Genomic DNA, 14,254 nt, shown 5'->3' with positions numbered 1-14,254 from the left:
TAAACATGATCTCAGATTCTCTTTTCAAATAGTCAAAGTATAGATCTTTTCCATAGGACATTCAAAATATGATGTTAAAATGAGATAGCGTCTACTTTCTTCTCCAAAATCTCGGCTTTCCGGAATACAAAATTATCACAAACTATAGGAGAGCCATTTTCAAAGGACAGGTTTGTTGAGACTGGGAGTTTTCAAACTTTCACATTCTTGTGAGTAAATTGGGGAATGGAGGGTTCCCCTTTCTCCCATTTGTTGTGTAAAATTAAGTTCACAAACTTTATGCATTTATAATTCAAAATAAATGCACTATCAAGGGATTGAGAAAACCTTTCGACAAAAAGGGGGAATAGAGAAATGAGACAAAATACAATGTCAATGGCTGAGATTTCAGAGTCCAGAGGTTATCCTGGAGGTTACTCTTACGCATTATATAGATACCCCCTTTCTAATTAAGGTATATTGGAAAGGCTGGAGGGAAGTGCCTGAAAATGTAGAGCTGTGTTCCAGTAGCCGTGTTTCTTGAAGATGATTGTATAATGATATAGCTTTCACTAATGTCACTTTGTGACTGTGAAAACCTTGTGTCTGAGGCTCCTTTTATCTACAGTATGGACAGATGAGTAAAACATATGCATTAAAAATAAATAAATAGGGGGAACAAATGTTAAAATAAATTAAGTAGATTGAAATGCTAATGATCAATGAAGGGGAATGGTAAGAGGTATAGAAAAAAATAGGGGAAACAAAGGCTAAAATATATTGGGTAGATGGAAATACTAGCAGTCAGTGAGAGGGAGGGGTAAGGGGTATGGTATGCATGAATTTTTTTTTAATTTCTTTTTTTGAATTGATGCAAATATTCTAGGAAATGATCATGGTGATGAATATACAACTATGTGATGATATTGTGAGTTATTGATTATATACCAAGAATGGAATGATCATATGGTAAGAATGTTCACGTTTGTATGTTACGTTTAAAAAAATAAAAAACAATGCATTGCTTTCCTCTTATTTCTCAAATGTGAATGTAGAAACTTCTGAAGCCAAAGACCAACCTCCATAGTAACATTTCTATAATGTAAGGGAACTGTTTTTTACAAGTGGCTTATACAACTATCTTATTACACAGCAGTTTATACAGATGTAGTTGGGTGGGACAAGGGCCCTGAGTGTGAGAATTTATAATGGCTGTGAGTGGGCCATTCCACACTAATGTCACCACACTACAGTAACAAAAATATTGCTTGCTTGCGCACAAATATTTAATGCATTAAAAAGACTGAGACTTTTTTCATTTTTTTATTACATTTGGACCTTTAAAAACATAGACCATTAGAGGTACCACTTTTCAGTAAAAATCTACTCTAGTTTTTGTGAAGCATACATGTCACAAACTGTCTTGCTTCTAATCTCCAACACTTTACTAACAGTTTATCAAAAAGGCTGGCTCTCCTCTGGGTTCGAGCCTTGAGGTTTTGAATGTTTTGATTACTGTAAAACAATTTTAAGTGGATGAACTTAATTCCCAGCTGTTTTTCTGGAATGCACGAAACATTTGGAAGTTATTTATTCCATTACAAGGTTATTCAATTCCTTAAGTTTTGTGATCTATTCTGTCTTTGGAAAATTGGTAAAAAAGTATTTTTTTTCCTGTAAAATAAGATAAATTTATCAGAATGTACCCTATATTAATTATAACAAAAAAGCAGTATAGATAACGTGCATGTGCTGTGCTCACTTTAATGAGCTCTAGTTTCATGAACTAGTAACAACTCTAACTATGGAGAGAGCCACAATTATAGATCAGTCCAATCCAAGTGTAGTTGAGGGCTACACTCAATTTCTTAACACAATTCTTGGTACCTGACATACTGATTAAAAACAGAAAAGGGGAAGTGAACAAATTCTTACACATGATTACATTTTCAAGAAGCTACTCTTTGCAGAAGTAAACAGGAGAGGGGACTTTCAGGATGCTATTGATGGGACTGGAAAGGTTTAAAGCTATGGCTTTGGTAGGCACCCGAGTGAGCTGTAGAAAGGCAATGGTGAGAACAGAGTAGATTCTACAGCATCAAAGGATAATTCCCCAAAGAGGTGGGCGTTTTCTCAAACTAGATTCTGAAGCATTTCAGCAGCTGAGGGCTAGAAATGAGATCCAAAGAAAAGAGCCATCTTCACAACTGCTTAGGAAAAGGCGACTGTGCCATTAGGCCCATGATGCTGTGTGGTCGGTCCAAAAGCCTTTGGTAGTGTAATATGGACAAGAAAAAAATTAATACACAAACCACGTAACACCATTAAAACTCCAAAAAACATCATTTCATTTAAAAAAGTATTTAGAACACATAAAACAAGGCAACACTTATTCTTTTTTCTCCTCTTCTGGTATGGGATCTGTGGGTGGCTCCTCCACTGTTGCACTGTTGCTCTCTGAGCCAGTGTTGCTATCACTGGTTCCTTCCTCTGCCATACTGTCAACCCCCTCTTGCCCACTCTCCTTGTCCTCAGTAGACGTGCCTTCTTCACCATTCTGTTGGCCTTCTGTTGTCTCTTCAAGGTGTGTCTCCTCTGTAATCATAGATTTGTCGTTGTCAGTTTCAAGACAAAAATTATGCTTCTAATTATGGTGATAGTCTAGAGTTGTGCTGATTACTATTGTAGCTGCTATTCACGTGGCTAATGAACATCTGACATGTGGCTAGTGTGACTGAAGAACTTTTAAACATATTGGAACAAATTATGTAAACCTACTTCTTAACTGTAAATGTTATGAAATCTAAATACAGGACAGTATTTCCAAGCTGAGATGTGTTAAGGGTAAAATACACACCAGATTTTGAAGCCTTGGTATGAAAAAAAGGATGTAAAATAAAATAGCTCATTAATAATTTAAAAAATGCTGACTACATACTGAAATGGTATTATTTTGGATTAAGTAAAATATATTATTAAAATTCATTTCACTACTTTATTTTCCTTTTTCAAAATGTGGCTACTTGAAAATTTAAAGTACATGTATACTGCATTTTTATTTATGCTGGACAGTGCTGTTCCAGAGTTCTTTGGATGAAATGAGTAGGAAAGCAAGTGTGAAAATAACAAAAGGTTAATATTTTAGGTAATTTGTTAAATGCCAAGCTGGGTTGCTTACTATAAGAAATTAAGAGAATGAAGTTCTTTCTCAAATAGCAACAACTTTCTAGCATGACTACTGTTCCTTCCATATCTTGCAATTATGGTCCTGACCTATGGTTGTTTTCCCTGACTACTTTTAGCTTAATCCTGTTTACACAGTTAAAATAATGCCAGAAGTTTGAAGTCAATTCAAAATTTCAAATAATAATAAATTTAATCAGTACATTTTATTTTTTACTTTAAAAGATACTTTTGATCAGGAAAGTGAGTATTCCTGGAATTAAAAATTTTCTAGCACAGAGGTTGGTAAACTTTTTCCTGTACAGGATTAAACATTTAGGCTTTATGGGTCAGTTGTTCTCCACTGCAAATATTCAACTACCATTTTAAGGTCCGAAGCAGCCAAAGACAAAAAGTAAACGGCTGTGTCCCAATAAATTTTATTTACAAAAACAGTGGCAGGATTTGGCCTGTAGATTTTACTGTGCTCAACACTGTCCTAGAAACCAAAGATGACATCTCTTAAGAGCACTGACTGTATCTTACTAAATAATATTAGCAATTAAGGTAAAATATTGAGTCAATACCATCTCAAACCCAATACTAAATGCTTTAGATATATTTGCAACTCACACTTGGAAGTAGGTACGAAAATACTTACAGATGAGAAAATAACATTAAATAACGTTAAATAACGTATCCAAAGTCATAGTGCTTGCAAGTGGTGAAGAAAAGATTAGACCAAGATCTGTCTGACTCTAGAGCCAGTGCCCTTAACGATTACGCTTTAAATCCTTGAATCAGAAAATGACATGAATCAAACTGGGCAAATAACCAAGACCACAAGACGCCACTGCTATTTTGTACTGGTAACTAATATTTTAAGCCAATCTACTATAGAGAATTAAAATTTGGAAAGAACTTAGTATGCCATTAAGAAAATAACTCAAGAAGCAAGTAATAGAGTGACCTCCAAAAAGCATTTAGAAAGAAAAGCAAAAATTTAAGACACTGTAAAACCCTTGCCATTCTCTTTGGTGTCAACTGAGATAGCTTACCTGTCTCCATTGGAATGCTCTCATCTTCCTTCTTTTCTTCAATTTTATTAGCTGCTTGCTCTTCCTCAGGAACAATACTGCTCTGACTACGTTCAGCTTGTTCTGCTGCCTCCTTCTCCCTTTCCTCCTGCCTTTTGCGGGCCTGTTCCTCTGCCTGTGCAATTTCAGCTGCAATTTTCTCCATATCCACTTCTACCTTCAAACCACATAACTAGTAATTGGAAAAAAAAAAAAACCCTCTTAATAACTCTTAGAACCAGAAAATCATTTCAAAAGTGAGTTTTCTTGAATACAAATTAATACATATATGTGGCAGAAAAAACTTGCTTCTAGGGCTTCTCTAAAACTCTTGTGCCTCTTAAATTTAAGTCTCATCTGACAGAAGAGAAAGTTGTTAATAGCCCCACAACCATGTAAAATCAAGTATTACACAGAAGTTAATGATCCAATATTGAAAATAATGGATTATATACAAGGCTTGATTTTATATTTCAGGTTACCAAACACAGATTTAATTGTTTTTTTTTCTTTTTTTTGGTTTTTAGATTTAATCATTTTGATACAAAATGCAAACTGCATCTAATGAAGACATTTGGTGAATAAATGCCAATAAAATAAAAACAATTCATGACTGTGTGGGAATTTAAATGAAAACAGTAGAGAGCCCATTAGCCCTAGTATATTATATGGTAGTGGGAATAATTTTATAAAGCAAAGACCTTAAATAGGCTATAGCAAAATTACTCTGTTTAAAAATAAGTAACAGTCAATCATAACACTAGTTTTGAAAAAAGAAAAAAAGTAACAGGCATAGTGACAGAAGCACATTTAACACATTAAAGTGATACCCTTTTAAGTTCATTGTTAAATGAATCTGTGCTTTCCAGGAACTTCCTCTTCTTTTCCTGGTGTCGCTCCTCTATCTGAAGAAGTTCAGCTTCTAGTTTTCGCTGTAATACAGAAAATATATGAGCAGGCTTTAAACCCATAGAATCACTTTCTCTAAATCAAATGCCAAAGACAGAAAATAAGACTCATTTTTAAAAGGTCCATACCTTTTCATAGTGAGTGTGGCAAAAACATGTTTAAAACTTAAGTCATTTATTACATAATGTGTTTAGCTAAGATTTTAAAAACGTAAAATGGAGGAGAGATAAATGAGTATATAATGATTAATAACTATATGTTGCAGAAGAGTGTTTCAAGTCCTGAGCAATTTCTATGAGGAAAAAACAATTAGTAAAGCAGTAAAGGCTGATGAGTATTGCCTCAAAACTCTTATGTTAATGCATGTTTCTTAACATATATAATATATATATATTTTATCTTTATATATATATAAAGATTTGCCATCTGTACTGGCTTGTGCCTATTAGCACTGGACAGAACAGAAAAGTGTAAATCAAGTGGTGTTGGTAATAAAGACCATTTTCACTCCACAAAATCTAACCAGTTATTTTTCTCTGTTAGTGAATTGTCTGAATGCTTTGAAAATGAAATTGTAATATTAAAAGGCACTTGCAGTCGAAAAAAAAAGATATATTCTCCATCACAAGTTTTCACATTACATTTTACTGACAAACTTCTCAAATCCTTGGGAAAGGTCCACTCCTTTAAAACTCCTCTCTGAATCAGAACAGATGAAACTGAAATATTTAACATGCACACGCATGCACAGTATAGAATCAGGTCACCTAGGATTTGTGGCACAGTCCCACTTTATTTTAACAAATGTTTTGTAACTTTACCTGATGAACCATTAAGGACTGGACCTGTCGCTTGAGGACCTGCATTCTGGCTGTTGTGACAACTGACCGGACGTCTGGCACCACACTCTCACTAAGGATTTCACTGATGAGGCGGTGGTTTCTCTGGAAACGGGCGGTGGCTGTATGCTTCATTGAAAAGCCATCATCATAATCTGGAATAATCAAAAAGATTTGGAAATTAGGTTACCAGTAACCATAAACAGGATAAAGTAACAATGTTAACAATTAACTACCAAGGAGCTGTAGCCCTGGCTGGCCTAACAGGTGGGCCTGATGAAGATCAGGGGCACACTGGGGCCACTGCTTCATAACAAACTTAGAGAAGTCACTTGATAAAACCATACACAGGAAATAATGTGTTTATTGGTCAAGGTACTGGTTTTCCTCACAAAATCTTTAAGTGATGATATGTGTCTGAAAAGGATTTGGGTGAAAAAGAATGAGCTTTAACTATGTGTCCCTTTGGCCTGGGAATCAATGTGAAGGCTATACCTGACAGCAGTGATGAAATTCTGCTGAATGTTTCAGTCTCTTAAGGCATTTAACAACTGATGAGTAACTATGAACTGGGTGGTGCCTTGTCACTGTAGCACTTAATATCAAAATAATGAAAATGACAGTTTGTAAAATTGACTTATCACTGCAGAGAAAATATTATTCCTAGCAATATTCAATCTCCCAAATCATTTTCCGAGGTTAAGAAACTATTAAGACCCTAAAGTATTATTATGGGGAAGAAACAACTGCGACCAAATTTACTTTTAATTTTTATCAACTTACAGTACACAGTTGTTGTCAGAGTGTATTGGTATTATGTTATTTTCTTCCACTAAAATTCATATACCTATCATATGGATCTGTTTTAAGAACTATACAACAGTATTTTCTTAATTTCAGCCTTTGCTTTATCATCTTCACAATTTTTGACATACTTGCTAACAACCTCTATTATTACTGACAATATTTTAAAGTTGACATTAAAAAAAAAAAAAGAAGCATCCTCTTAAGCAATAGACATTAAAACAAAACTTCCTCTATGCACCACTTAATCATCTTAATGTCCCCCAGAGGTGAATGGACCAATTTAGGGAACCCTGCTACAGAGGCCCACACTGCATTATATGAATTTAGTGGCCCCCCTATTATTTGGTACTTAAGCATTTCCTAAATCTCTATCATAAACACCACAGCCACAAACTTTGTTCAAACTACTTTTTGTTTCCTTTTTTTTTTTACATGGGCAGGCACCGGGAATCGAACCTGGGTCCTCGGGCATGGCAGGCAAGCACTCTTACCTGCTGAGCCACCGTGGCCCGCCCTTTTTGTTTCCTTTTGAGCAATTTCTTGAGGGTACACAATTCTAAAATGAGTATTATTGGGTAATAAAATTTTTTTTTTAAAAGGTGACCTTTTTATTTTTTAAGGTTTTTTAACATTCATATTTAAGGTTATATAGAGTACATCTGTGCTACCTACATCTCTCTAAGTTTTCTTTTTGTCCTTATTCTTTGTTTATTGAAAAAGAATATTGATTTGTTATTTCTCCTTTCATTTATATGGCTCTAATATTGACCATGGGTAGGGGAAATAAGTCCTCCTTTGCATTTTAGTTGTGAATTTTTTTCTTATACTTTCTAGTTAGTTTTTAATACACCAGCTGCTCCACTTTATCTTAATGAATACTCTCTTTCCAAAATAACATTTAAAAAATGGCTTTACTGTCCTGTGAGGAGAATGGATAAACCTTATATATCTTTTAATAGTATGCTCTGTTAAAAGAGGTTAACAGCTTTTATTACAGTAGAGATGCCACCTTTCTCTTGGTTCTATGTACATTTCCCCCTCCCAAGTCTTCCTCTTTCCATTCAATTCTGAAGGATAAAATCCAAGGTCTAGAATCATCCTATTCTGGTATCTTAATTATTACATATTCTTTTATACTAGCAGGTTTAAGATCCTATCTTATACTTAAAAAACATACTATGTAGAAGTCTGAGAGACAGAGAAAAAGAACAGTTTTTTGAAGATTGTTCTTGAGTAAATTTCTTCAGCCCTTCTCAGTGTTTACACTGTTAATCTTTCACATAAAAACTTTTAACACTTTTTTACTTATGGTTTCTTTATTGCTAGCCTTTGTGACCTCTTGTTCTTTCCAATTATTTATAAACCGTATCTTCTTCTATTTTTTAGTTCTGTATATGTTTTTTGTGTGAGTCATACCATTTGAGTAATTAGCTATAATTTAGGTTTGCTTTTGTTAGTTGTGTCTTCAGCACTACAGATTCTGTTTAATATTGTTTCTGCCCCATTTTCTATATATATTATTATATTCTAGTTTCTGTATTTATGAGAATAGTCTGCCAATATCCCAGTGCATTCTTTCTAAAAAATTTGTTTCATCTCTTAAGTATATCAGTTTATTCATGTCTTCAGGTGATATTACCATTTCCTTCCTCACTGATACAGTATTTAAGTTCTCAAAAACTTCTTTCTTACTGCTACTTTAATAAGGGATTTTAAATTTTTTCTTAATGTTTTTGTTACTTGTAGCTATAGCTCCCAATTTTTTCCATATCACAGTAGCACAGAGAAAATATTACTTGTACAGCATGCTAGACAAGTGGATGAATGTGCTTGTGGTTGGAGGTGGGTGGCTCTGGGGTTCCTTGCAGCTCTAGATCCTGCCTAGCTTCAGACGGCCAGGGGAGCAACCTGCACATCTGCGAATTACTCATGGAACCCCAATAGGAAGCTCTGATGTTTGTGTGGGCATTTTCTTTGATTAAGAAATATATATAAGTTTGTCATGTGCATAAAACTTACATGTGTGTAGCCACACACATGGTTATCATGAGGTATATTTATAAATTCTAGCTGGATTTCTGAATTAACTGGAAAGGAAATTTCATAATGCTTCTACTCACTCATTAACTTTCTCCTTTAAGAGACTTTAATTCAGTAAATTTAGTGAACCAACAACAAGAGGATATAAAGCATTTAACTGAGGCAAAATCCCAACTATGACTCAGAAACTTTTCATGTATTCAGAGTACAAAGATCTTGAGAAACAATACTTTAGTGCTACTTTCTGCACTAAGAAAGTACTTTTCTTGTGGGAAATTTATGTACAAGTATCACTGAAAATACTTAATCGAGATAATAAAATAGCATTTAAGATATACTTTTTCTGATTTGTAATTTAAGATAGAAAATGAAAACTTACACTGAATTTAAGAGGGTTCCCATATTTTTGCCCTCAGTGAATGCATAAACAAAACCCCACTTTTTTTTTTCTTTTTACCATCTGGATCTTCAGCAGGCTGAATGCTCATGTAAGGTTCTCCTTTCTCCATGCGAGACTGTCTCTGACGACTTTCTTCCTCTAAAGCAGCTTCTGCACGACTTTTTGCATTTATGTAAGCAAGGTATGCAGGGGAATTATGATAGGCTTTCATAGATTCATTGTATTCTATCTGAAATTCAAATGTTTTACAATTTTAGAATTAACATTTACAGGTTATACTGTATGCCCATATTGTTTTGTTTAATATTAAGATAGGCTGTAAGCAGGATATTGTGATAAGTACCTCCTTTTTACAGACAAGAAATCTGAGGCCTAGAGAAATTAAGTGACTTGACCAAGGCAGATAGTGTGTCAGTTCAGTGTCAGATTTCTGATGAATCTTCTGGTACTTTTATAAATACTATGCCAATGTTTATGTACTTTATATTGTATCCATCTCACTGCAGTTCCCATTGTACCTTTTCTGCTTCGTATTCGTTTAAATACTCTTGTTTCTCTTCATCAGTGAGATCTCGCCACATGCCACCAATAATCTTGCCAATTTCCCACAACTTTAGGTCAGGGTTGGAAGCCTTTACTTGGTCCCAGACCTTGAAAAGGAAAAAGGAGAAATTTCATTATCATCGATAGGTAAAAACAGACTTTAAAAATATTTTTATTATGGAAACTTTAAAACAGAATAGTACAATGAATCTGCAGGTACCCATCATCCTGCTTAAAAAATCAACATTTGGATGATCCTGTTTCATCTACAACCCTGCTGGATTACTTTAAAGCAGATCTCAAGATACCATGTCACTTCATTCATAAATACTTCAATTTAATTGACCAAGAACATTTTGAATCACTCCTGACACTTAAGACGAGTTTACTCAAAGACATAGTCTACGTCTCCCAAAAAGTTCATGTGAATTTAGAAGTGGTTAATCTGCATACATAATATACTGTATTATCAAATAAATACAATGATTATGATAAAAATTTTAAATTTTATAATAAAGTATCTAAATATTCTTGTCCTTAATAAAAATGTTGGCTATACCTTTTATTTTAAGAGTGATCACACATACAAAATAGGAAAACGCAAGAAAACATAAAGAAAATAAAAATTAGCATAATGTTATCATTCAGAGACAATCATTGTCTTCATGGCTTTTTCTCCCTGCAAACTAATATATGATTGCTATTTTTTTAGAAAAATATATATATAGCCTTGGGTCCCTTTTCCTCACTTAACCTTTTTCTCTTGTCACTAAATAGTCTCCAAAAGACTTCTCTAATGGCTACATAACATTCTGTCTTAAGGATTTTGACATAATTTGATCATTTTCCACTAGCTGGAGTTTTGTTCTGAAATTCTGAAATCAGAACTAGCCTCTCTAAAAATTCTAATTCCTTATCATTTACCCTTTAAATATGCACTGAAATGCTGGCTGAGCCAGTCTAAAATTTGATGTAATGTAAAGAAGCAAAGACAGCAGTTCTCACTCCTTGCCAGCTCCTGGGTGCCTACCTTTCTGCTGTACCTCATGTAGGGCATCAGCGGCTTATCTGGTGGCTTTGGGGGTTTTGGAATCGTAATACCAGAGGATGCCTACAAAAGAGTTAAACACGTTCATTATTCAATTGCAAGAAGTTCACCAGCAAACTGAAAAGAGAGTTCTTTAAAAAATTCTAATGCGCCTTTCTTCTACTCGTCCATGGGTACAAGATTCTTTTATTATCTCCACTGAAAATAGCTATCACTGAAAATTCAGAAATGTTTACATCAAAAGAAAATTAAAAAAAAAAGAAGACTGTAAGCACATATTTAAAAAAATATTTCACATAGCAGTTTATTGCTACTGCTTTGACAATCTGGCTGTAGAACAAATAAACATTAAATAATCCATACATTGAAAATATATGGTTATATATCAAACTGATCACATTTAGGACATTTCCCGGCACATTTTAATTTTACATAATATACCACTACACATACAGTCAACGCTTGATTATCTGCACCAGAATCAGAGTCCCTTCAGCACTTACCACACTCACTGTCTAAAGAGGACTTTATATCTATTTGTACTATGTCAGGAACCCACCCCCATATAAACAACCACAACACAAAAAATACCTTCCTGATTCAAAAGTTATACCAAAACAAAACATTCTTATCCCTTTTACTATGACTACAGGCTTCATTTCTCTTAGGTTCTAAATCCATATCTTGCTTTTTTTCTTTTTTTTAATTTAAGGGGATCAAGAAATGTGACCTAAAGCTCATGGCCTTTCTTTGTCCTTAGTCCCAAGCACAGTGTAGGAGTGAGTAAGTTTACTAAGAACAGAGAACTGGCAGATGTAGGGCCTGATCAAGTTATTTTTGAGGCCTTATGTTAGTATTAAGAAGTTCTATCCCATTAAAATTTTTTTTATGGGAAAATCTTAAGAGACAGAAGAAAGACAAGATGTACAGGAAAAGAGAGAAGAAAAGAAGGGGGAGGTGAAACTGAAAAATATTTTTAAGAAGTAAAAAGAAATATGTGGGTGAGAGGAAAAAAAAAGAAAGGAAAAGAGAAAGATAAGAGATTGCTTCATTCTATGGGCTAACACCTAGGCAAGAGATACCAGATGATTTCTGGTAGCACCCCAGATAACACCAAACCAGAGTGCCTATTTCTGAACTTCTTGATCTCATTTGAACATCATGGCTGTATTTGATCATGGACCTAGAATAAGAAATGCCATAGTTGACTCACTTATTTTCCCCAAATTTCTGGAGAACTTCTGATATTGACTCTCTCTGCCAGGCTCTTGGAAGAAGTGCTGGCTTTATTCTAACTATCAAAAGACAGGGATTTGCCAAATCCTTATAAGAAAACTGAAGTTGCATTCTGTTCCTTTCTGTTGCTGTGGCAAAACCTAAGGCTACTCATCCATTTTCCAAACAAAGGCTCAGGGATTAGTCTACTATTCCCCTTTCCACTGTGGTACAGTAAGCTTCTCTTCCTCCTAGGGTCGCCTTCCTTCTCTAAATACTTTACACAACTCTGCTCCTTCATACATGAAGTTATTAGAAAGCATTTATCTTTGAAGCAATATTTCCTCTTTCTGCTCCTCCCATACATTTTTTTTTTTTAAAACGTAGCAGGCACTGGGAATTGAGCCTGGGTTTCCAGGATGGCAGGTGAGAATTCTGCCACTGAGCCACCGTTGCACAGCCCTCCTCCCATGCATCTTTACACCACATCCTTGTGCTACTGCAGACAAACTCTGCTTTTTAGCTAGCAGTGGACTATGGAAATGGAAATGGTCAACAGTGGTGGTATGAGCATACCAAAAGTGGTATGAGTCTACCACTTTTGACAGTGGTAGAGAACTGTTCAAAAGTAAACAGGCAGACAATTCTAAAATGCTTATGCTTTCACAAGCTTTAAGAGTGAACCAAAACATTTTAAAAACAAATTATAGAAATATTTGCTCTGATTTTTTTCAAAGAATTGTATTTTACAACTAATAGATTTGCTTATTTCCTCTCCTTTCTTCAAAGGAAGGTATACAAATCATCTGTGTACTGAAGTCATGTTTTTGTTATATTGACCAATTTACAAAAACACAAACATAATCCAAAACAATAACAAGTTAAATTCCAGCAGGTTTTCAGCATATTAAAGTCTTACATATTATTCTTTTCAAAAAAAGTGAACACATTTTAATCTTCTCTTGATAAGCAAGAGTTGATTAGAAACATCCACTGCTTTGTGCAATCCTCTGAAATGAAGTATGAAAAACTGATAGCTCTTTTTCAAGAAAGAGCAAAACCAATTTCAGTCCAGAGGTCATGCTTTGAGTATAGGTTTCCTGTTTTAGTGTTTCCTTTTCTTGTTGGTGTTAATGATTCTTATTGCCATCAGGAGACCTGCTTCTATCAGCAACTCACCCTCTTACCAATTTTCTGCTTGCAATTTGTAATGAGTTAGAGGAAAACAAGTAACTATGCTTCTCAAAACTGTGCTTATATATGAGTAAGATCCTAGGAATCTTCTATGAGTAAAGTCTATGATTTTGTGAAATTGACCTTGGTTATTCAGGGTTTTTTGCTGTTTTGGCTGTTTGGTAGCATCTTATTTAAGGGTTTTCTTGTTGAGATGAAATTTACACTGAGGTAGAGAAACAAGATGTTTAAATATCTTGTCTCAATCTGTTTTCACACCTTGTACTTAAGAAAATGCTAATCATTACCTGGATGAAGAACTAATTAAGAGTGAATTCCATCTCACAGCCACCAAAAGGTTTCAACATGCTATATAAAAAGTGCTTATTATATGAAATGTATTCAAGTGTACTGGAGTCATCAGGGAAACCTGGTATTTTGTGTCGCCTACAAAAAACGGCTTCATAGGATTTTGCGGCAACATCCTTTCAAATCACTAGCAAAGGTGATTTACAAACAATACTAAACAGGAAAAAAATAAAAACACAGTAATACATAATTGGAGTCATATTAAAACAAAACTTTTATACTGGTCAAAAAATGATCTAAAAACTGAATCTTAACTCAACTAAAATTTAGTTATATACAAAAGGTAGTTAAAACTTTAAGAATAACTAATCTTCTTAGAGGATGGTTCAATTACCCAGGAAAGAGGTCACTGAAATATACTCCGAAGTTGGAAGGGTTTGGATTAACAGAGGCTAAAAACCTCCACATTTTTTAGGTCTTTCATGTTTTAAGTCTAAATAGCAGTTTGATTATACTTCAATCTGCTATTGAGGGGAAATACAAAGAACCCCCACAAGGAAGCAGAACAACAAATTTTCCTCCTTTACTAGTATACCCTAAAGCTAGAGCCCATGTTAAATGCTCTCCCTTTTTTTGGATCTTACTTTCTGAATGATTTCAATTTATTTACAGAGAATTCCCACAGACAAATCATAATGCTTACATAAAGCTAAAACCAAATTATTCTAATTATTACAGGAACTACCATTTATAT

General features: G+C 34.4%; 1 protein-coding gene across 4 annotated transcripts in view; it reads right to left on the bottom strand.

The window, feature by feature from the left end:
- Window positions 1–2,303: 2,303 nt before the first annotated feature.
- The window catches only part of SMARCE1 (SWI/SNF related BAF chromatin remodeling complex subunit E1), a 19,360-nt gene continuing 7,409 nt past the window's right edge, over window positions 2,304–14,254 (bottom strand). For all 4 annotated transcript variants that reach the window (XM_077164448.1, XM_077164449.1, XM_077164451.1 and 1 more), the window contains 7 exons: window positions 10,786–10,866; window positions 9,731–9,862; window positions 9,270–9,441; window positions 5,948–6,120; window positions 5,048–5,149; window positions 4,200–4,410; window positions 2,304–2,574 (listed from right to left, as the gene is read on the bottom strand). In XM_077164448.1, coding sequence (XP_077020563.1) covers window positions 2,369–2,574; window positions 4,200–4,410; window positions 5,048–5,149; window positions 5,948–6,120; window positions 9,270–9,441; window positions 9,731–9,862; window positions 10,786–10,866 — 1,077 coding nt within the window. In that variant the 3' untranslated portion in view covers window positions 2,304–2,368. The remainder of the gene's footprint in view (window positions 2,575–4,199; window positions 4,411–5,047; window positions 5,150–5,947; window positions 6,121–9,269; window positions 9,442–9,730; window positions 9,863–10,785; window positions 10,867–14,254) is intronic.

Source organism: Tamandua tetradactyla, chromosome 6 (genome assembly GCF_023851605.1).
Source record: "Tamandua tetradactyla isolate mTamTet1 chromosome 6, mTamTet1.pri, whole genome shotgun sequence".
Taxonomy (NCBI): Eukaryota; Metazoa; Chordata; class Mammalia; order Pilosa; family Myrmecophagidae; genus Tamandua; species Tamandua tetradactyla.
The sequence above is the reverse complement of the archived record's forward strand: the minus strand, read 5'-3'. Positions and strand labels throughout refer to the sequence as shown.